Source organism: Camelus bactrianus, chromosome 9, assembly GCF_048773025.1.
Source record: "Camelus bactrianus isolate YW-2024 breed Bactrian camel chromosome 9, ASM4877302v1, whole genome shotgun sequence".
NCBI classification, from domain to species: domain Eukaryota; kingdom Metazoa; phylum Chordata; class Mammalia; order Artiodactyla; family Camelidae; genus Camelus; species Camelus bactrianus.
In genome coordinates, this window is record NC_133547.1 from 48800643 (window position 1) to 48818893 (window position 18251).

The 18251-nt window shown below is 45.7% G+C and overlaps 1 protein-coding gene and 1 long non-coding RNA gene across 30 annotated transcripts in view; one reads left to right on the plus strand and one right to left on the minus strand.

Moving 5' to 3' along the window:
• Window positions 1-13534, plus strand: part of PDE4DIP (phosphodiesterase 4D interacting protein) — a 169105-nt gene extending 155571 nt beyond the window's left edge. For 10 of the 28 annotated variants that reach the window (XM_074370303.1, XM_074370304.1, XM_074370300.1 and 7 more), the window contains 10 exons: window positions 1068-1257; window positions 1870-1994; window positions 4954-5178; window positions 7174-7290; window positions 7834-8060; window positions 9203-9346; window positions 10431-10569; window positions 10858-10904; window positions 11786-11837; window positions 12498-13534. In XM_074370303.1, the coding sequence (XP_074226404.1) occupies window positions 1068-1257; window positions 1870-1994; window positions 4954-5178; window positions 7174-7290; window positions 7834-8060; window positions 9203-9346; window positions 10431-10569; window positions 10858-10904; window positions 11786-11837; window positions 12498-12643 (1412 nt within the window). In that variant the 3' untranslated portion in view covers window positions 12644-13534. Of the gene's footprint in view, window positions 1-1067; window positions 1258-1869; window positions 1995-4953; window positions 5179-7173; window positions 7291-7833; window positions 8061-9202; window positions 9347-10430; window positions 10570-10857; window positions 10905-11776; window positions 11838-12497 lie in introns of all 28 variants that reach the window. The other 18 variants (XM_074370308.1, XM_074370312.1, XM_074370302.1 and 15 more) reach the window with 5 other exon arrangements.
• LOC123612431 (uncharacterized) overlaps window positions 1-18251 on the minus strand; it is a 42236-nt gene that overhangs the window by 17649 nt on the left and 6336 nt on the right. The gene's annotated exons all lie outside the window — the stretch shown is intronic.

Sequence of the window (18251 nt, forward strand, 5' to 3'; positions counted from 1 at the left end):
TTTCTCCAGACTTTGCTGCTGCTCTGAGTGCCCCTCCCAGTGCTGATCTGCTATCCCCACATCTCCTCACCATCTCCCTATTCATACACTCCGGGTTCGTCCTTGGTCACCAATCTTCATGATTATTTCTGGACGTGTTAGCAGAATGTCCTCCCGAGCTTTCCCAACACTATTCAGTGGGCATCCACGAGTGAGCATCACTTCCTGTGTGCAGCTGGAGGCAGCTGACCTTAGTGTTACTTGACTGGATGAAATCGATATATTTTTAATTACAAATTATTTTTATTTACAAATATTTATTAAATAACCATAACAGATAAAAAATAGTGGCTAAGAGGATTAAGCCCAGAATGAAAGAATGCTTGTGGAAAAGGAAAAAGACATCAAGAGCTATTTCTGAATTAGCCTCTTCAGAGCAATAAGGTGTGAGAGGAAAGGTCGCTGCTTGGGAGGATAATGAACGTCATAGATAAGGGAGAAGGCAGAACTACTAAACTACCATTGCTGCCTGGAAAGACTCGCCCAGACTTACAGGTGAGAAGGTAGTAAGGTGTAAGTGAGCACCATCTGCCAGGCCCAGGTGATTCCACCCCAGAGGCCTGACAGCACTGGAACCTTATTCTCAGAGTTCCTGTTGATAGTCTTTGAGAAATCATGATGATCAGAGAGAGGCTGTTAGCCCAGGAAAGGACAGATGTTCCCATTTTTGAAATGATGAAAATAATACATTCTGAAAACTTGAGTTAGCAAAACTCTAGAATACATTATTGCACAGAAGGTATGTGAGCACTTAGAAAATAGCATTAGAAACCAGAATGTTCTCTGTGAAACAAAGTAGGTCATATTAAATCAGAGGGTCATTGCAAAGATACCAGTTCCCCGTTCCCCATTCCCCAGAGTGTGTGGATCTAGTGAGTAGACACTCGCATCGCCTCCCCTGGCAGGCTGCAGCGTATGCTGGCCTTCCTTTTACCTTAGTTCTGTTTGTCAGGGTGGATGTGCTTGGGCTCATCTTCCTGCTGACCTCTGGCCCCACAATATAAATGTTCCTGTGTTCTGCTCACCAGAGCGCTCCCAGGAAACAGAATGCCTGAGGGAGGCTCTGCTGACCTCTCGATCCCGGCTTCAAGAGCTGGAAATGGAGCTGGAGCACCAAAAGGTGGGACGGCAGCAGCTTTTGCAAGACTTGAAGGAGAAGCAGCAGGAAATCTTGCATTTCCAAGAGGAGCGACTGTCTCTCCATGAGAAAGACTCCAAGTAAGAGGAAGCCCACTCATAAAGAAGGTGGCTCCATCTTAAGATTTAGGAAAAGGGATATTGGCAAGACAGTTCATGGTCCTTTTTGGAAACCTCAATTTCCTCTCTGCTATTCCAGATTTATGGGTGACTTTGAAAAGAAGGAAGGACTTCTCTGGGAATGTCTTTTTCATTGCAAAGTTGAGAGGGTAAAACCGTGTTATAGAGGCTTCAGCATATTAGATACTGGAGAAAGTACGTTCTACTGCTTCCAGTTAGTTTGAGGACATGAGTCTCATCGTGACCTGGGAAGCTTCTATACCAGCCATGATGCTAGTTCCCAGCATAGACCCTGTAACTGCTTGTCAACGTGAAAAGAGCACTGTAGGGGCAGTGAGAATACCAGATGGCATGTCCTGGGTCCTGTAGCTAATGGCATGACTCCAAGCAGAGTTACTTTCCCTCTCTGAGCCTCTGTTGCTACATCTGTAAAATAAAAGTGATGGTCTTCATGACCCCTGACTTGATGTCTAGGGCTAAAACTCTATGATGCAAAAGTTGGTTCACAGGCTCTTGCCCTGGTGTGGCCAAGGGGTCCCTAAGCTCAGCGGGCCCTTGCTTGTCTCCTGGCAGGCTGCAGCAGAAGCTGGCCCTCTTGCAGCAACAGTGTGAAGAAAAACAGCAGCTCTTTGAGTCCCTCCAGTCGGAGGTACAGATCTACGAGGCACTTTATGGCAGTTCCAGGAAGGGGCTGAAAGGTATGTGTATCTGCCTCTTCCCCACCCTGTGAGCTGCCTGCTCTTGCTAAGGATCCTGGTGAAGTCTTTACCTTGGGAGTTGTGGAGATCTTGGAAACCTGCAGAGGTCTGTCTCAGAGAAAACCTCAGTCACTGAGGCTCCCAATAGGAAGAGAGGGGAGCTCTCACACACAAAGCCCAGGGGCTGGTGATATGAGCAAGATCCAGCCTTAATATCCTTAAAAGTCGGCCACAGGCATCAAACTCACCCACCTAGATGGTCTCAGATAAGTGAATCAAACTCCAGATTATATAATGATTTTCATTTTTAACACAACTGCCCTGGTGGTATCATCATTTGAAAACATCTTAAATGTTGTGAATTCTGACCACCCACGCAACCTGGTCCCACCCTGACCTTTCCTCACTGAGAAAATTAAAAGACTTTTTAAAAATTTCAGAAATACTACTAACAGGACCTGTATTTTCAGCCTAGATTTAAATTTTAAACTCTTGTATTGAGGATTTTTGCTACCTGCTAGTATTTGAGAATCTTATTAACATTTCCCCATTCTTCTTCAAATGGGGAGGGCATTCTAAACACAATTAGTCCAAGCAGGCTAGAACAGAGGGCTGATGTCAATGTGATGAAATCTAGCAAAGATTAAAAATACTCCTGACTTTGGTTAAAAATATCAGTGGTAGATATACAGGAAGGGGAGATCTTGCTCTGTAGCCACTGGTGGGCTTGAGGATGGGGGAGTTAGGTAGAAACACATTTACACAAGGAAGTTTTAGGCCAGAGTTGCTAGAAAAGCCAAGTTAACCTGAGACCACAGTGGTATAGCTGTGCTGTCCACATGGAGAGACCATGTCAGAAATATTGTTAGATTGTGGGGTGCCATCTTGTAAAAGGGACATTGACAAACAAGGGAATGTAATGATGACAGGGACCAAATATCTCAAACTGGTTGAAGAAACTAAAAAACTGTAGGCTTGGAAAAGATCATATGACTATGAGAACGGGCTTCAGATATTTGAAGAACTGTCAGGTGAAGAAGAGCTGATGTGTTGTTATCCCTTCAGAGGGCTGAACAAGGGCCAGAGGGTGAAGGGCAATGGAATCGGGATCTGCACAGTTAATGCTTTCCCTCCCACTAAAGCCTTCTAGTGATGGATTGGCTGTGTTGAAGGAGTCGGCTTCCTATCCAAGCCCTGTTTAAATAGAAAGACATGATTTTTCAAGGATCCCATTGAAAAAGTTCTTGCTTTGGATGGGATGCTGACTCCCTGAACTTTTCAACTCTTTGTTTGTTTGTTTTTTGATTATATGTTTAAAAGCTCCTTAAGTAATATGGTTTATTATATTTTCACTGTTCAGCCAAATATGAATCTTCATCAGATGTGACTGAGTTTTCTAATCTGTTGATGAGAAGTTGATCGAGAACTTGAAGAATTAAAGAAGCACAGCAGGCTTCAGAATAGCTTACGTACAAAGTCATGGAAGTGCTGGGTCAGGGGGAAGACCAACCTGCCTAGAGGAGAGTTTTGTATCGAGGGCAAGAGAATGGAGTCAGATTAGTTGAAAGGAGAGTTGCCAGTATATAGAAGGCCTACGGGGTAGGATGACAGTTTACACTCTGTGTAGTAGGCAACGGAAAATGAGTATGTTTTCCAAGCAAAATGGGCACATGATGGAAACAGAATTTTAAGATGGTAAGACTGGTGGCACATACTGGAGTTGGGAGTCCAGCATTAGAATCAGGGAAGCCTGTTTGAATGGGTGTAGTGATATTATGGGTGTTAAGCGTGGAGGGTCTCATAAAAGGTGCAATCAGAAGATGAAGGAGAATAAATAGATGAAAAAATTTTAAATAATAAGCAACAATTAGTGAAAATTTGGATTTCAGAAAAGAACAAAAGGGAGGAGCATCATGGACCTTTGGGGTTGGTATCTGGAAACCACTTCATCCTCAGCTGCCTCCCCTTTCATGTCTTGCTCCCTTTTAATGAGCCTTCCAGGATTCATCTCAAAGCTCCTACCACTAAAGCCCCATTATCCCTTATCCTTAACTCTATGACCCAATAACAACTCTGAATTAAAATCTTTTTAATACACTCATTTGGTGACAAAACCTAACTGAACTGATGAAAGAATATTCATAGTCTTCATTTATCCCATTTAGTGAGAATATTTGCATAGCTCATTACAGAACTATGAATGTGTTTGGAAAAACAAAAAAATTTAGTTTCTGGACCTATGGCCCAGATGCAACTGGGTGCGTGTATTAGATGGTATATGCATCCTATTGCCTTGCTAAAAACCCAAACAAATTCCATCTTTTGAAAGAACATTTGGCTTCATAGTTTTTAGATGAGCAGTTGTGGTCTTGTAGAATATTTGTTTTATCTCTTCTTCCCCAGTACACAGAAACAGACTATGGGTGGTGAGCAGAGATAAAAAAACAAACAAACAAACAAGGAGAAATTGAGAAGTCCAATTAGTTATGATCCTTGGTCTGTGGTACCCCACTCCCATTCTTACCTGCTGCCCAAGACCCGAGGCCTTTCTCCTCCTCTCCCTTTTGACCCCTGAGTGTGGAAATCATCGAATCTCCTCCCTCAGCACCTTCCCTTCTCTAGTTCAGTACACCTATCTTGGAAGACCCTGTCTCTAGCCTGCAGGACTAAGGTTAATAGAGAGGTAAAATAATAGGCTTGACTTCACCTGCCAATCAAATGCCCTCCAGGTGCACAAGGGTCATTTGAGCCTCAGGGAAATTCTAGACAGGAGTGTGCGCCATCTCAGTGTGTGCCAGGCCCCACATGGGAAGAGGGACATCTCCATCACAGGTGTGTTGCCTGGTACCCTGAGACACTGTAGTCCTTGGCAGGAAGGAATGTCACAGAGCAGTGTTCTGACAGATGCTTGGAAATACCTGAATCAGTGCTACCAGAGCCCTCCTCTCTCTCCTTACAGCTTACACTTGGGATGCTTGTCACCAAGTCCCTTTGAGCAGTGACTTGAGCCACCTGGTGGCAGAGATCCGAGCTTTGAGAGGGCAGCTGGAGCAGAGCATTCAGGTGAACAACTGTCTGCGAGTGCAGCTCAAGCAGCAGTTGGATGGAGGTGCCAGCAAAGCCGGCCTCAGCCCCTCCTTCCCTGTCAGCCCTGACCCTGGAAGCAAGCAGCCGCTCTTCCAAGGTAGGAAGGAAAAGGGGATCAGGAAGCCCTCGGCCAGTGGGGAGGTCCCCGGGATGTCTGTGGTGGAAGGGACAATCTTGCCTCTTCCATGTTCCTTAAGGTCAGGGTGAAATCAGAGATGCTTCAATACAGTGCCCGAGTGAGAGAGTGGGATTTAGGGTAAGATCTGGCTCCAGATTCTGAGTTTGCGATTTATAGGTGTTTGCCTGGAATTTAAACTCCTCAGGCTATTTAAGCCTTAGTTTCCTCATCTTTAAATGAAGATTATATTAATATATACTGTGCATGGTTATGTGGGGCATTAAATGAAATAATGTACAAGCGCCTGGCATAATAAGAAATGCTTAAGAATTAACAGCTACGTATGTTAATGTCTATTCCTTGTATTTGTGGAGTGCTTTAAATTTTACATGCTTTCAAATAATTTTTCAAATAATTTCATCAGAGGTAGGCTAGGTTTTACTGTCTCTGTATTTCACATGAGAAAACTCAGGCATTGAGACATTAGCTGACATGTTAAGGTTGACAGGAGTTGAGAGACCAACCCAGGACTCAAAGCAGAACTTGTGGTTTCCAGTCTGTGCTCCCTCTGCCTCACCATGCCGTGTCTTGGTATTACTGGCCTTCCCAGACTCTCTGGCCTGGCTTCCTTTGCCTAACATGAGGGGAACTCAGCCATGTGGCAAAACGTTCCTGTCCCTGAGGAAACCCTGGCTGTAGGAAGGCAGTGGGAGGTGGCGGTGCTATTCCAGGTATAGTCACCCACTTCTGCTGCCCTGCCCCCGGCTTGCCCCTCCAGATACAAATGTTTACACAGTTCTCTCCCGCTCTTCTCAGTATCATTCATCAATCAGTCTCATGTCCTCAGGTTTTAATATGAGTGTCAATACCACCCCAGTGAATATTGACACATTCATTTCTACTTCCTCTTCTTTTTTCCTTTTGATAGACCATTTAATTCACCATCTCCACTCACCACTATGGACATGTCCTCAATTTTATTCTAAATGGGAACCATTCTGCTCTGGATTATCTAAAGATGAGCTTTTACACTTTCATGCCTGGTTTACCCGTTTGTCTGGTTTTTTTTCTGGTTCTGCGATATTCATTTATCAATGACCTTATCTGTCCAATGAAGGTGATTTCCCCCAATCATGTTGCTGTGGCCATTAAATAAGAAAGCGTACGCGGACCACCAAGCAAAATGCCTGGCACATAAAAAATTTCTGGTTAAAATTAGGTGGATGCCTCACATACTCGGGCTGCCGTGCAGCTGTCATGCTCAGTTGTGTCTCCCTTTCATCCCTTTAACAAGGCTTTCCCCACTCACTGCCTCCCCACCACTTTAGCCAGGACTCTGCCCTGCTGGCTCAGTCACTCCTCCTCCTCCTTGTCCAGTGCAGAGGCCTGAGCCAGAAAGCAGGCTCTAGGCCACATTTGCCTGAGCAGAATCATTCCTGTCTCTTTGTGATATTTCCCAATTCCTCCCCTGCAGGATTGCTGCCTGGCCTCCAAGAGGGCATCTCTAACTAACCAAGGCTTCTGTCGCCTGTTCTTCTCACACCACTGTGTATTTCCCAGTCCCCACTCATCACAATGGTGGTTAGAGTGCTGAGTTTAATGGCCCATAAATCCATTCATTCTTTGATCAAATATTTTTACCATATATACTGCATATATTTATGCATATTTATATTTAGTTTCAAAGCGCTGCACTGGACACTGCATACAAAATTATATTTAAAAACTGGGGTAAGAAAAGTATATCTAGTAATTTTTCAAACTGGAAGTTGCTCTGTGAATTATAGGAACCTCCTCTTGTTCCAAACTAAGTGATCTGCTTACTGTTGCTTTTAAACGTGGTACATGGGTGATGATTATGTAAGAGGGGGTCCTCTTGCCTTACTGTCTGGTGGTGAAGACTAGGCTGTGCACATGCTTGGGGAGCAGTGTGTTTCCAGGGTTCCTAAAGTTGTGGTTACCTTGACTCCCTAGATTCAGTTGCCTCCCCTCCAGTTCGGGACGTGGGCATGAATTCTCCAGCTGTGGTCTTCCCCAGCTCTTCTTCCGCTGCTCCTGGCTCCGAGACCACAACTTTCAATAGGACAAATGGTAAATAAGGCAACTACAGGACTCAGGGACTGACGATGGAAAATTATTAGTGCGAGTAACCTTTGTTTCTCTGTATACGCATTATCTAAATTTAGAGATTTTTCTCTGCATGTCCCAAGGCCTTTAGCCCTGCTCATTGCACCTTCTGTGCTGCCTTTCTTCCTCCTGCTGTTTTCCTATTGCTCTGTTGTTGCTTCACTGCAGTCACCCACTTTTTGAAAGTGTTCTCTGGGTCCAGCTTCATTTCCTTATCTGTGTCTTCTCAACCCCGTACTTAAAAATTTGTATTTATAATATATGTCCTGAATATTTCATTTGTCAATAAGGATAAAATCTGCCTCCTGGCAATTTTATCATTATGAGAGGATATAAGAAAGATTATAAAAAGGTAGAACCCAGAATATATAAGGATTTCACACCATGCTTGTACTTTCCAAGACTGTCTTATTTCTGTCCCCTTTCATTATTTGATTTCTCTTTTGTATTGAACGAAGGAATGATTATGAATAACTGGTTTTGTGCTGTTGTGGTTTGATTGCTCAGAGCTGGATTTGGATGCTTCTCCTGGAATAAAGAACCCTCCCAAGTTGGAGGGTGATGCTACTGACGGCTCCTTTGCCAATAAGCATGGCCGCCACGTCATTGGCCACATTGATGACTACAGCGCCCTAAAACAGCAGATCGGGGAGGGCAGACTGCTGGTCAAGAAGATAGCATCTCTCACAATATCAGCCTGCAACCTCCCTGGCCTTGAAGCTCCGGGCACAGAGGTAATTACATCGTTACATTACAGAGCTCTTTCATGCAGATTTTCTGTATGCCCTTCCTTCTTCTGATTTTAGCTCCTTCTGCTATTTTTTTCCCCATGCTTCACATCTCCCAACAGCTGAGGATATATGTTCCATTTATACCCAGTTGGGCCTTTCGTCTTCATCTGCTAATTTCACGATAAGCTCTGCTCTGTTCCAGATGTAGCTGACTTGGTATTTCCACTCAGAACCATAGAAAAGCCTGTGCAGCACTGCCGTCCTCATCAGTAGAGCATTTTTAAAGTGTTGACATACACATGGGACTGTACTGAGCACCCTTTGGTAGCTTATTATCTGCTAAAGTCATGCTGGCACATGGCCATCCTTGGGCAGAATAAAATCACTTAATCAGTTCGCTAGAAATTAAAAATTTGTGTCAATATGGGCTAAATGTGCGGAAGGCGTGAGGAACATGGCAGCCATGGAATTCCCTGGTTCAGACTGAGCCGGGGAGGAGAGCAGAAAGCAGATTTCAGAGCCCTTCACCAGGAGAGACCAGGCACCCCCAGCTGCGGTGCTGTCTGAGCCACTGGAGACGCATGGATGCTCAGGGAGAGGCCTGCGCCCAGGAGCCCCCTCACTAGGGAGGGAGCCCCACACCTGAGTACATAAGCATAACAAGGGGCTCCAGGCACAATGTTAGAAGTTGCACTCTGGGTGTGAGGGCATGAACCCAGAATTGGGTGTTACTGGCACAGGGGATGCCATAGAGGATGTGTACGTTCTCTGGGGAAGAGGGCATGTCAGGTAAAGGGAGCAGCACCTCAATCCTTTGAGCTACAAATGGTTCAGCCCATTTGTAGCATGAGGTGTGAATTAGGGCAGGGCACAGTGCAAAAATTAGGGACCTTAAACTCCAGAGCATGTGCAGGACTAGGAGCTGAAGAGTATGGGGAAGGCTGGAATCAAATGAATTCTTGCAAGTGGGAGGGCCCTGCTGAGGTCAGAGATCCTGAGATTCAGGGTTAGAAAAGGGTTTCACAGGTTCAAGCAGGTCCCTGTCTGTGCCTCACCCACAAAGGAAGCTGGGGCCTGTGCTCACAGGAAAAAAAAGGGATTGCTCAACCCCAGGGATGTCCATGGCTACCTCCCCCTTTTCCCAGGTGATGGGCAGCAAAGGCATCCAGGAGCTTCAGAGCAGCACCAATGCCCTGCATCACCGGCTGGAGGAGGCAGCCTCCCTCCTCACCATGTTCTGGCGAGCAGCCTTGCCAAGCTCCGATGGTTCTGCACTGCATGGAAAGTCGGTAAGAGGCCAGCATCATCTACTCATTCTGCCCCCCAAAATCCTTATGCCTCCACAGTCTGCAGACCCTGAAGATCAGGAGCTGAATGGTCAATTGGGACAGAGGGGACCAGAGAAAGGAGACCTCTCTTCCATGGTGGCTGCTTTCAGCACAGCTCTGATGACATCCCCTCTCCTTTGACCCCTGACTCCTGGGATAACTAATGAAAGAGGAAAAGGAGAGGATATGGAGGAGGGAGAGACAGGAGAACCCTGATAACCCATTCATGTTCACTTTCTTTACCTGTCTGATGTTTGGCTGAGCTCAAGTTCAGGGACATGTTAAAACATCAAGAACTTCTTATCTTCACCCCACCCCACTTCCACAAATCAGGTAGGATCACAGAATGTCATCATGAGTTGACCAGCCTCTTTTAGCCACCCACTGGAATCCCAGCAAATCACTTAAATTTCAGCCTCCAGGTCAGGCCAGGGGAGAGTCAACCTCCCCCCGGGTGCTCTCAAGCCAGCTCTCTGGTTGGTGACCTTGAATAGCCAGGTTTCAGGATCCCCTCCCAGGGGTTCTAACTCCAGACTAATACCACTGACACCTGACATCTTAGGAGACCCAATTATGCTAATTTCAGAAGAGGGGGTGATTTGCCATTTTGAAGTTGGCAGGGATATTTACAAAATTGTAGACTGTTTCAGGCCAGCCCTGTCTTGCCAGTCATCATATTCCTAACAACCAAGTCTTACTTGTGTAGCCCAAGTGATATGATTAATGTCAACACTAAATCTGAGCTCCTGTTCACAGCTGACAGTTTCAGAGCTGGCCTGGAGTCAGGTTCTCTGCAGCAACAGGAGTGTAGCCTGTGCTAATGTGCACGGGGGCTTCCAGCTTCTCAGTGTTCATACCTAATGGCCTCATTGTGAGCTGACATCTGCTGGAGGGTTTTAGATGCTTTAACTGGTGAGGTAGGGAGAATTGAGTCCAAAAATAGTTGAGAAGATTGTAAAATCCTATTTTGGGTTGTTAGGAGTCACAAAGCCCGGGGGGCTTTCAGATTTCTGACCATTGACAGAAAGCCTGTTTCTCTTCCCAGGGAGAGTCCATGAAAAGGGAGCTTCTAGAGCTGAAAACCAAACTATCCAAACAGGAGAGTCTCCTTCAGAGCACGGCAGAGTGTCTGAAGACTGCCAACCAGCAGAAGGAGAGCATGGAGCAGTTCATCTTCAGCCAGTGTGGGTGTCCCCCTACCAGGGAATGGGACAGAAGATGGGGGAACTTGCAGACTCCCTGCTTGTGCTGTGGATGCAGAGTGACCAGAGAGGCTAGGGGAAGGGGGAGACTGATGTGACATCCCTGAACCTCCCGTGATATCAGTAATCATGGATGCTGGGGGTGGTGTTGGGGGGGCAGCAGGAGACCCCAAGCTGAGTGGCCAGAAAGAAAGCTTTAGAGCACACACCCAAGGCAAGTATGGGCCCCACTGGTAACTTCTCCCTTGTGGGGCTGTTTTCGTTTTTCAGTGACCCGGACACACGATGTTTTGAAGAAGGCAAGGACTAATTTGGAGGTAAGGAAACCACAGCATTAGTCAGAGCCATAGAGCCTGCTTCAAACCCTTCAGCATCTGTCATCAGAGTCGGGAGGTCATCTCTGACCTTCCCTGACCTTCCAGGAGGAGATTTCTGGTCCGCTTGCAGGAGCACAGGTCCTCAATGAGCATCTGTCCAATTTCCACCCCATCAGCACTCCCACCCCAATCAGCAACCTTCCCTGACATCTAGGTTCACTCTCACTTTGTCATCACCTTCTCTTTACTGCAATATTCTCTCCTTTATGCCAAGTCAAGAGTGTGGAGAAATGCAATTCAGTTGATTCTCGAGGTCAGAGGACATAGGGGGTCTGCCTCTGTGTAAGATTTCAGTAAAGGGATCCTGAGGTCACTCATGTGTTCTGGGGTTTCCTGTACCACTTTATGAAAAAATAACTGCAAGATACAGCCTAATAAACAGATTTCACTGTACAGTATGGAGCTGAGAACAGCATTGGGATTTTGGCATAGTTTTCTTCAAGCAACAACACAAAAGAAAATCATTGGGTCTTACTGATCTAAAAAAGAACAGGGTAATAAATTAAAGGCAAGATTTTACATATATGGGAGACATTCTCTGTTTATTAAAAACACTAACACCTTATTTAGGAACCACTTTGAAGAAAACTTGAGGTGTTAAGAAATGACTTAAAAATCAGAAATTAAACCTTTTACACTGGCCATCGAAGCTTTACCATAAGTAACTGAGCATATGCCTAGGGATGTTCCTAAACTGTAATCTAGAGGATGTTGACCTCACAGTGTCAAAATGGGTTGGGCCATAATTTAACTCTGCCTTTTTGTATGCTAATTCCTTTTGTTCTTCTCTGATGATTCCTTTCTTTCCTGAGCCTTTTTAGAAGAACACTTACAGGATTGCCTCTGTAAAGCCTTATTCCTGTCCCAGCAAAGGTAACCCAATAGCCTCTGGTACCCGCTGGCTTCCCTAATTTGGAAGAGTCCTCTCTACTTCTGCTAGGTCATTGGAAAGGGCCCGAGGACTGAGTTCTAATCCCAGGCTTGTCACTAACTGGCTGTGTGGCTTTTGCTGACCTCAGTCTCTGTGAGCCTGCTGCCCCTCATCTGTAAGAGGTGGCACCAAGAAGGTCTCTGATGTCCCTGCTGATGTGGCCTGTCCCACTCCTCCTTAAGTCACGGGACACAAAAGGGGGACTTCCCTGCAAAATGCCCTCTCCTTCCTCCAACAGGCTGTTTCTATATGTGCATGTTTCATGCTAAGCTGTTTTCCTGTTTATCACAAAAGCCATCCTTTTGCTCCAAGGTGAATTGGAGAGGGAACTGGTCCCTCAAGAGGGAGTGGTAGGATCATGCCACCTGGTATGCAGTGGCTTTGAGCAGACGTATCACCACAGGAGGGTGTGGGGGGCTTTTCCACTAACCTGGTGGCGCCAGTTGCTCCTGCAGACCTCAGTATACGCCCTCAGCTCATCCTGTTAATAGGCTTTCACAGAGCTCCTGGCTTCTGTCACCAATCAGCTCTCTCTGCAGCCTCAGTTAGCCACCAGCAGGGCCTGATAATGCCTTCTTACTTTATGCAATTTTGGTCTCCAGGTAAAATCCCTAAGGGCATTGCCAGGCTCTTCAGTCCTGTGACGCTTGCCTTCCAGGAGCCATGCAAGAAGCGAAGCCACCAGAGGTCCTTAAAACAGCAGGCAGGACGGGCCTGCCCCGCTTTTGCACAGCTCCCTGTCTGCTGAGGAGGATATGAGTCTCACTCCTCCACACCTGCTGGAGGGTCTGGAAGGAGTCAGAGATGACGCCTGGTGGGGCAGTGCCAAAAGGCAGTGGGCCTTTCCTGCAGCTGTGGAATAACCAGCCAAGGTCCACTTGGCCCAGCACTGAGCAAAACACGCATAGTTTGTAGAGGACTTTGTGACACTGCTTCTGAACGCCCCAGTGCCATGGGAACCAGCAACAGCACATTTCTCACCTCAGCCTGATCCTCAGATGGTCAACTCAGGGCAGATAGGACCTGCTTCCTAGGATCGGAGCTGTGGTTCTGACACTGGAGCCTCTCGGCAGATCTAAAAGCACACGACTGAGCGGCAATGCCCTGACAGACAGTGTTGACAGGGCCCCGATGACCTGACCGGGGGCCAGCACAGCTGGGTCAGTCAGGATTGGCGTCAGTCTACACTGCAGCACCCGAGTTCTTGGAATCCACGTGGTGAGAGCTTTGACTTGCAGATGCCATCTCATGCTTACCCTGGTACTTCCTATTTCTATTCTCATATGATCTCCAAAAGTTTACTGACCTCATTCTAAATTTGCTGTTCCATTTGGTCATCTTAACCTCCCTCTTGGATTTGGGGATGAATGGCCACACCAAGCCATTGAAAATCTTGAGTAAAGCAAACCAGTGATCATTTGTAAGTGACATGTGAGCACTCACCAGTTGTCCTAAAGCCTAGTCTGTGTCTTCACAGTGCTTTAGAATGTGTGTATGTGTATAAATGTATGATATATATTTATATATGTTGCTATAGTGGTACGTTGGAGGCCAATATAACTGGTGGACAGGGTTGGTGAGAAGAAATGAAACAGTCTTTTTGGTGGCTATTAAAGCAGAATGTGTATAAACAAATAAAGTTGCTCTTTGCCTGCTTTATTTCCTATTTCTGCACTAGTCCCTAGGCTGAGTATGTAAGAATAGGAAAGACAGACTGGCATTAGGAAGCTCAGAGTCTGAGGCAGGATCAAGATGGCAAAGTAAGAGGAAATGAAGCTCACCTCACCACACACACAACAAGAATACAGCTATATGTGGGAGAATTCTCACATAAAACTGCAAAATGGCAAAAGATCTCCTATATAACCAAGGCTGCGTGAAAGATCTCCATGTAACCAGGTAGGATGGGGGAAGAAGGCATCAGGTCAGGACCTGTGTCCCTGGGAGGGATCTGTAAGGAGGAGAAGGTCTATGCAGGTGGACCCTCACCCTGGGGAGTCAGCAGGTTGAGCCATCATCTGAGCATCCCAGTCCTGGGGTCCTACATGGAGGAGACAGGCCCCCATGCCTCCTGGGAAATTCACTGAGACAGATGCTAGAAGGACTGGAGAAGCCTAGGCTCTACTTACCAAGAGTGTACATGCGCTCGCTTACAAATAATCAGAGTGAGAGAGCCTTGCACTGGCAGCAGCCACCTTGCTTCACTTCCCAGTCAGAGGGGGTGACCACTCCAGCCCCACTCACCCCATACCACAGCCTGCCACAGGATCTTGGCAAAGACTCGGTCTAGCTGCACAGAAACAGACTGGGGCACCTGGGATGTGATCTGGGCAGGGTCTTGGAGGCCACAGTCCATGCATACATGGGGCGGTGGTAGTATTCACAGTGGACATTCTCAGCTTGCGCACAAGGCAGTACACAGGACCAGAGTGGCTAAGGGCTGACAGACAGGCCCTGGGAGAGAAGTCGTCTAGCTATGCAAGACAGCCTAGAGGGCCTGGGGTGTGGTCTGAGTGGGGCAGTGATGCCCACTGTCAGTGCTCTTAGGCATACTCAGCAGGTCTCCCAGCAAGAGCACCCTACTCTACCCACCCCACACAGCAGCTTAGGGCTAGATCTGGGGCAGACAGGTCCTCAAAGAAGTTTGCAACAGAAGCAGCCCAGATCTCAAGTGGCAGCACAGCCACCTCAATTCCTGCAGCTACAACACCCCAAGCCCTTCCTCACCACAGCCTTACACTAGATCTGGGCCAAATAAACAGAGAAAGGGATGCAGCCTTGGGCTGCTTTTGAGCGGAACTGTGAAAGCCTACACAGGCAGCACACAGAGCCTCTGTGACCACGCAGGCGGCACCTGCTTCAGCCATCACCTCTGGGGCAAGGCATGCACTCAAGGGCAACAGAGTCTGATCGAACCCAACCCTCAAGGCTTTTACTCCAACTGGGAGTGGACCCCACCCCTGACAGGGCAGTGACACAGAGCAGAGAGGAAGCCCTACCTCACATCCAGCACAGGCTCTAGATACCACATAAACCACACCCCCCTGTAAGGGGATAATGGCGCACAAACCCTCAGAAAGGAGTGGCTGGCATCCATACTGAAACCAGCCCTCAAACCAGAAATACTGCATACACACAGTCTACACAGGGACACTCCCTCATAAAAACACCCCCTCAAGACCACAGTAGATAACTGTTTCTCCTGAATCCATACAGAGACAAATAAAATGAAAAGACAGAGGAACTACTACCGATTAAGAAAAAAGAAATCTGCTGAAAGAGCAAAGAATGAAACTTAGCTCACCAGTCTACTAGACCTCAGGCTCAAAAAGCAGATAATAAAAATGCTAACTGAAATAAGAAGAATGGTCAATAGAAATGTAGGTCACTGTAACAAGGAACTACAAACTATAAAGATGAACCAATCAGAAATAGGCAATTCAATTGCCAAAGCAATATTGAAGAAAAAGAATGAAGCTGGAGGAATAACCAACCCCCCCCCCAGACTTCAGACAATACTACAGAGATACAGTAAGCAAAGTAGCGTGGTATTGGCATAAAAACAGACATATGGATCAATGGGACAGAATAGAGAGCCCAGAAATAAATCTACAAACCTATGGTCAATTAATCTTTGACCAAGGAGGCAAGAATATATAATGGAGAAAAGACAGTCTCTTCAACAAGTGATGTTGGGAAAACTGGACAGCAGCATGTAAGTCAGTTAAGGTAGAACACTCCCTCACTCCAAACACAAAAATAAACGCAAAATGACTTAAAGGCTTAAATATAAGACTAGACACGATTAATCTCCGAGAAGAAAACATAGGCAAAACATTATCTGATATAAATCTTAGCAATGTTCTCCTAGGGAAGTCTACCCAGGCAATAGAAATAAGAGCAAAAATTAACAAATGGGACTTCATTAAATATACAAGCTTTTGCACAGCAAAGGAAACCATAATCAAAACAAAACAACAACCTACAGAATGGGAGAAAATATTTGCAAAAGGTGAGACTGACAAAGGCTTAATTTCTAGAATATATAAACAGCTCGTACAACTTAATAATAAAATACAAACAACCCAATCCAGAAATGGGCAGATCTAAACAAGCAATTCTCCAGTGAAGACATACAAATGGCCAATAGGCACATGAAAAAAATGCTCAATATCACTCATTATCAGAGAAATGCAAATCAAAACTACAATGAGGTATCACCCCACACCAGTCAGAATGCCCATCATTCAAAAGTCCACAATAAATGCTGGAGAGGGTATGGAGAAAAGGGAACCCTCCTACACTGCTGATGGGAATGTAGTTTGGTGCAGCCATTGTGGAAAACAGTATGGAAATTCGTCAAAAGACTAAAAACAGACTTACCATATGATCCAGCAATCCCACTCCTGAGCATATATCCAGAGGGAAACTTAATTCAAAAAGATACATGAGGGGGGAGGGTATAGCTCAGTGGCAGCATGCATGCTTAACATGGACGAGTTCTAGCATTCAATCCCCAGTACCTCTTCTAAGAATAAACAAACAGATAAACCTAATTATCTCCCCCACAAAAAGAGAAAACAAAACAAAAAACAAACAAAAAGATACATGCACTCCAGTGTTTATAGCAGCAATATTTACAATAGCCAAGACATGGAAGCAATCTAAATGTCCATTGACAGATGACTGGATAAAGAAGTCCTGGTATATTTATACAACAGAATACTACTCAGCCATAAAAAAGAATAAAATAATGTCACTTGCAGCAACATGGATGGACTTGGAGACTGTCATTCTAAATGAAGTAAGCCAGAAAGAGAAAGAAAAATACCATATAATATAACTTATATGTGGAATCTAAAGAAAAAAAAAGAACTTATTTACAAAACAGAAACACTCACAGACAGAAAATAAACTTATGGTCACCAGGTGGAGAAGGGGGTAGGAACGGATACATTGGGAGTTTGAGATTTGCAGATACTAACTAATATATATAAAATAGATAAACAAGTTCATACTGTATCTCACAGGGAACTATATTCAATATCTTGCAGTAACCTATGGTGAAAAAGAGTATCAAAATGAATATATGTATGTTCATGCATGACTGAAGCATTATACTTTACACCAGAAATTGACACATTGTAAACTAACTATACTTCAATAAAAATAGACTCTGCTTGCAGAATGGAAGCTGCCCTACTCTAAACTTCCCTTGACCTCATCCCGGACACACACACATAAGCCAGCCTCCTCTGTCATCCTCCAGCCTCCTTTATTCCCACAAGAACAAACTCTCATCCCCCAACCCCATACCCACCGATGCCCTGATTCTGGGGAATCTTCCCTTTTTCTCTGGGTCTCCACAGACTTACACACAGATTCCTCACCAGCAGACAAACCCTCATCTTGTGGTTCTGGAGACTCCAAATCACAGAAGCCTCCCAGGAGAAGAAGAAATGCAGGCCATGTGGGGTCACAGGGTCATCGTACAGAATATGAATCCAGCTGTCCTAAGTCATGCTAGGATATTTGTGAAGATGTCGAACTTGTTCAAAACAAACTCTAGGAAAGATCCTTGGTTCAAGTCATTGTTACATGGAATAAATTGTACTATGAAATCCTACATCAGGTGGTTAATCCTCATTCTAAAGTCACAAATCAGCCTTAACAAGGGCAAAGCAGGTTTTAAGTGCTAATTACAAGAAATGAAAAACTGGGACAGGTCCCAGAAAGGAGAAGCTGCTTGGGCCAATGGCCAGGTAACATCCTGTATTAGTCAGCTTGGGCTGCCATAAAAAAAAACCATAGATTGGGTGGCTTAACCAGTGATCTGTTTTCACACATTCTGGAGGCTGGAGGTCCAAGATCAAGACTGAACTGTCCTGCCAATTCAGCTTCTGGTGAGAGCTCCCTTCCTGGCTTGCAGAGAGCCCATGCCTCCCTGTGTCCTCACATGGTCTTTTCCTGAAGCTTATGCTGGAACAGGGTAGGAGCCCAAGCTTTCTGGTACTTTTCCTTGTAAGGACACTAATCCTATCAGATCAGGGCCCAAGTCAATGACTTTATTTAATCTTAATTACTTCCTTAATGGTCCCTTCTCCAAATACAGCCCACTGGGGATTAGGGTTCAAGATATGCATTTTTGGGGGGATGCATACATTCAGTTCATAACACCCTACCCAACCTCCTCCCCTTGTGAAGGTGTCTGCAGCTCTCAGCTCTGGTCCCTGGGAACTTCCCAGGAACTGACTGGGTCCTCAGATTCCTCTCCCAGCAGACTGTCTCCTTCTCTCTTCCCTGATACAAATGCCTAGACATGGGCACAGCTGTTGGCTGGCTGGCACTCAAAGCAG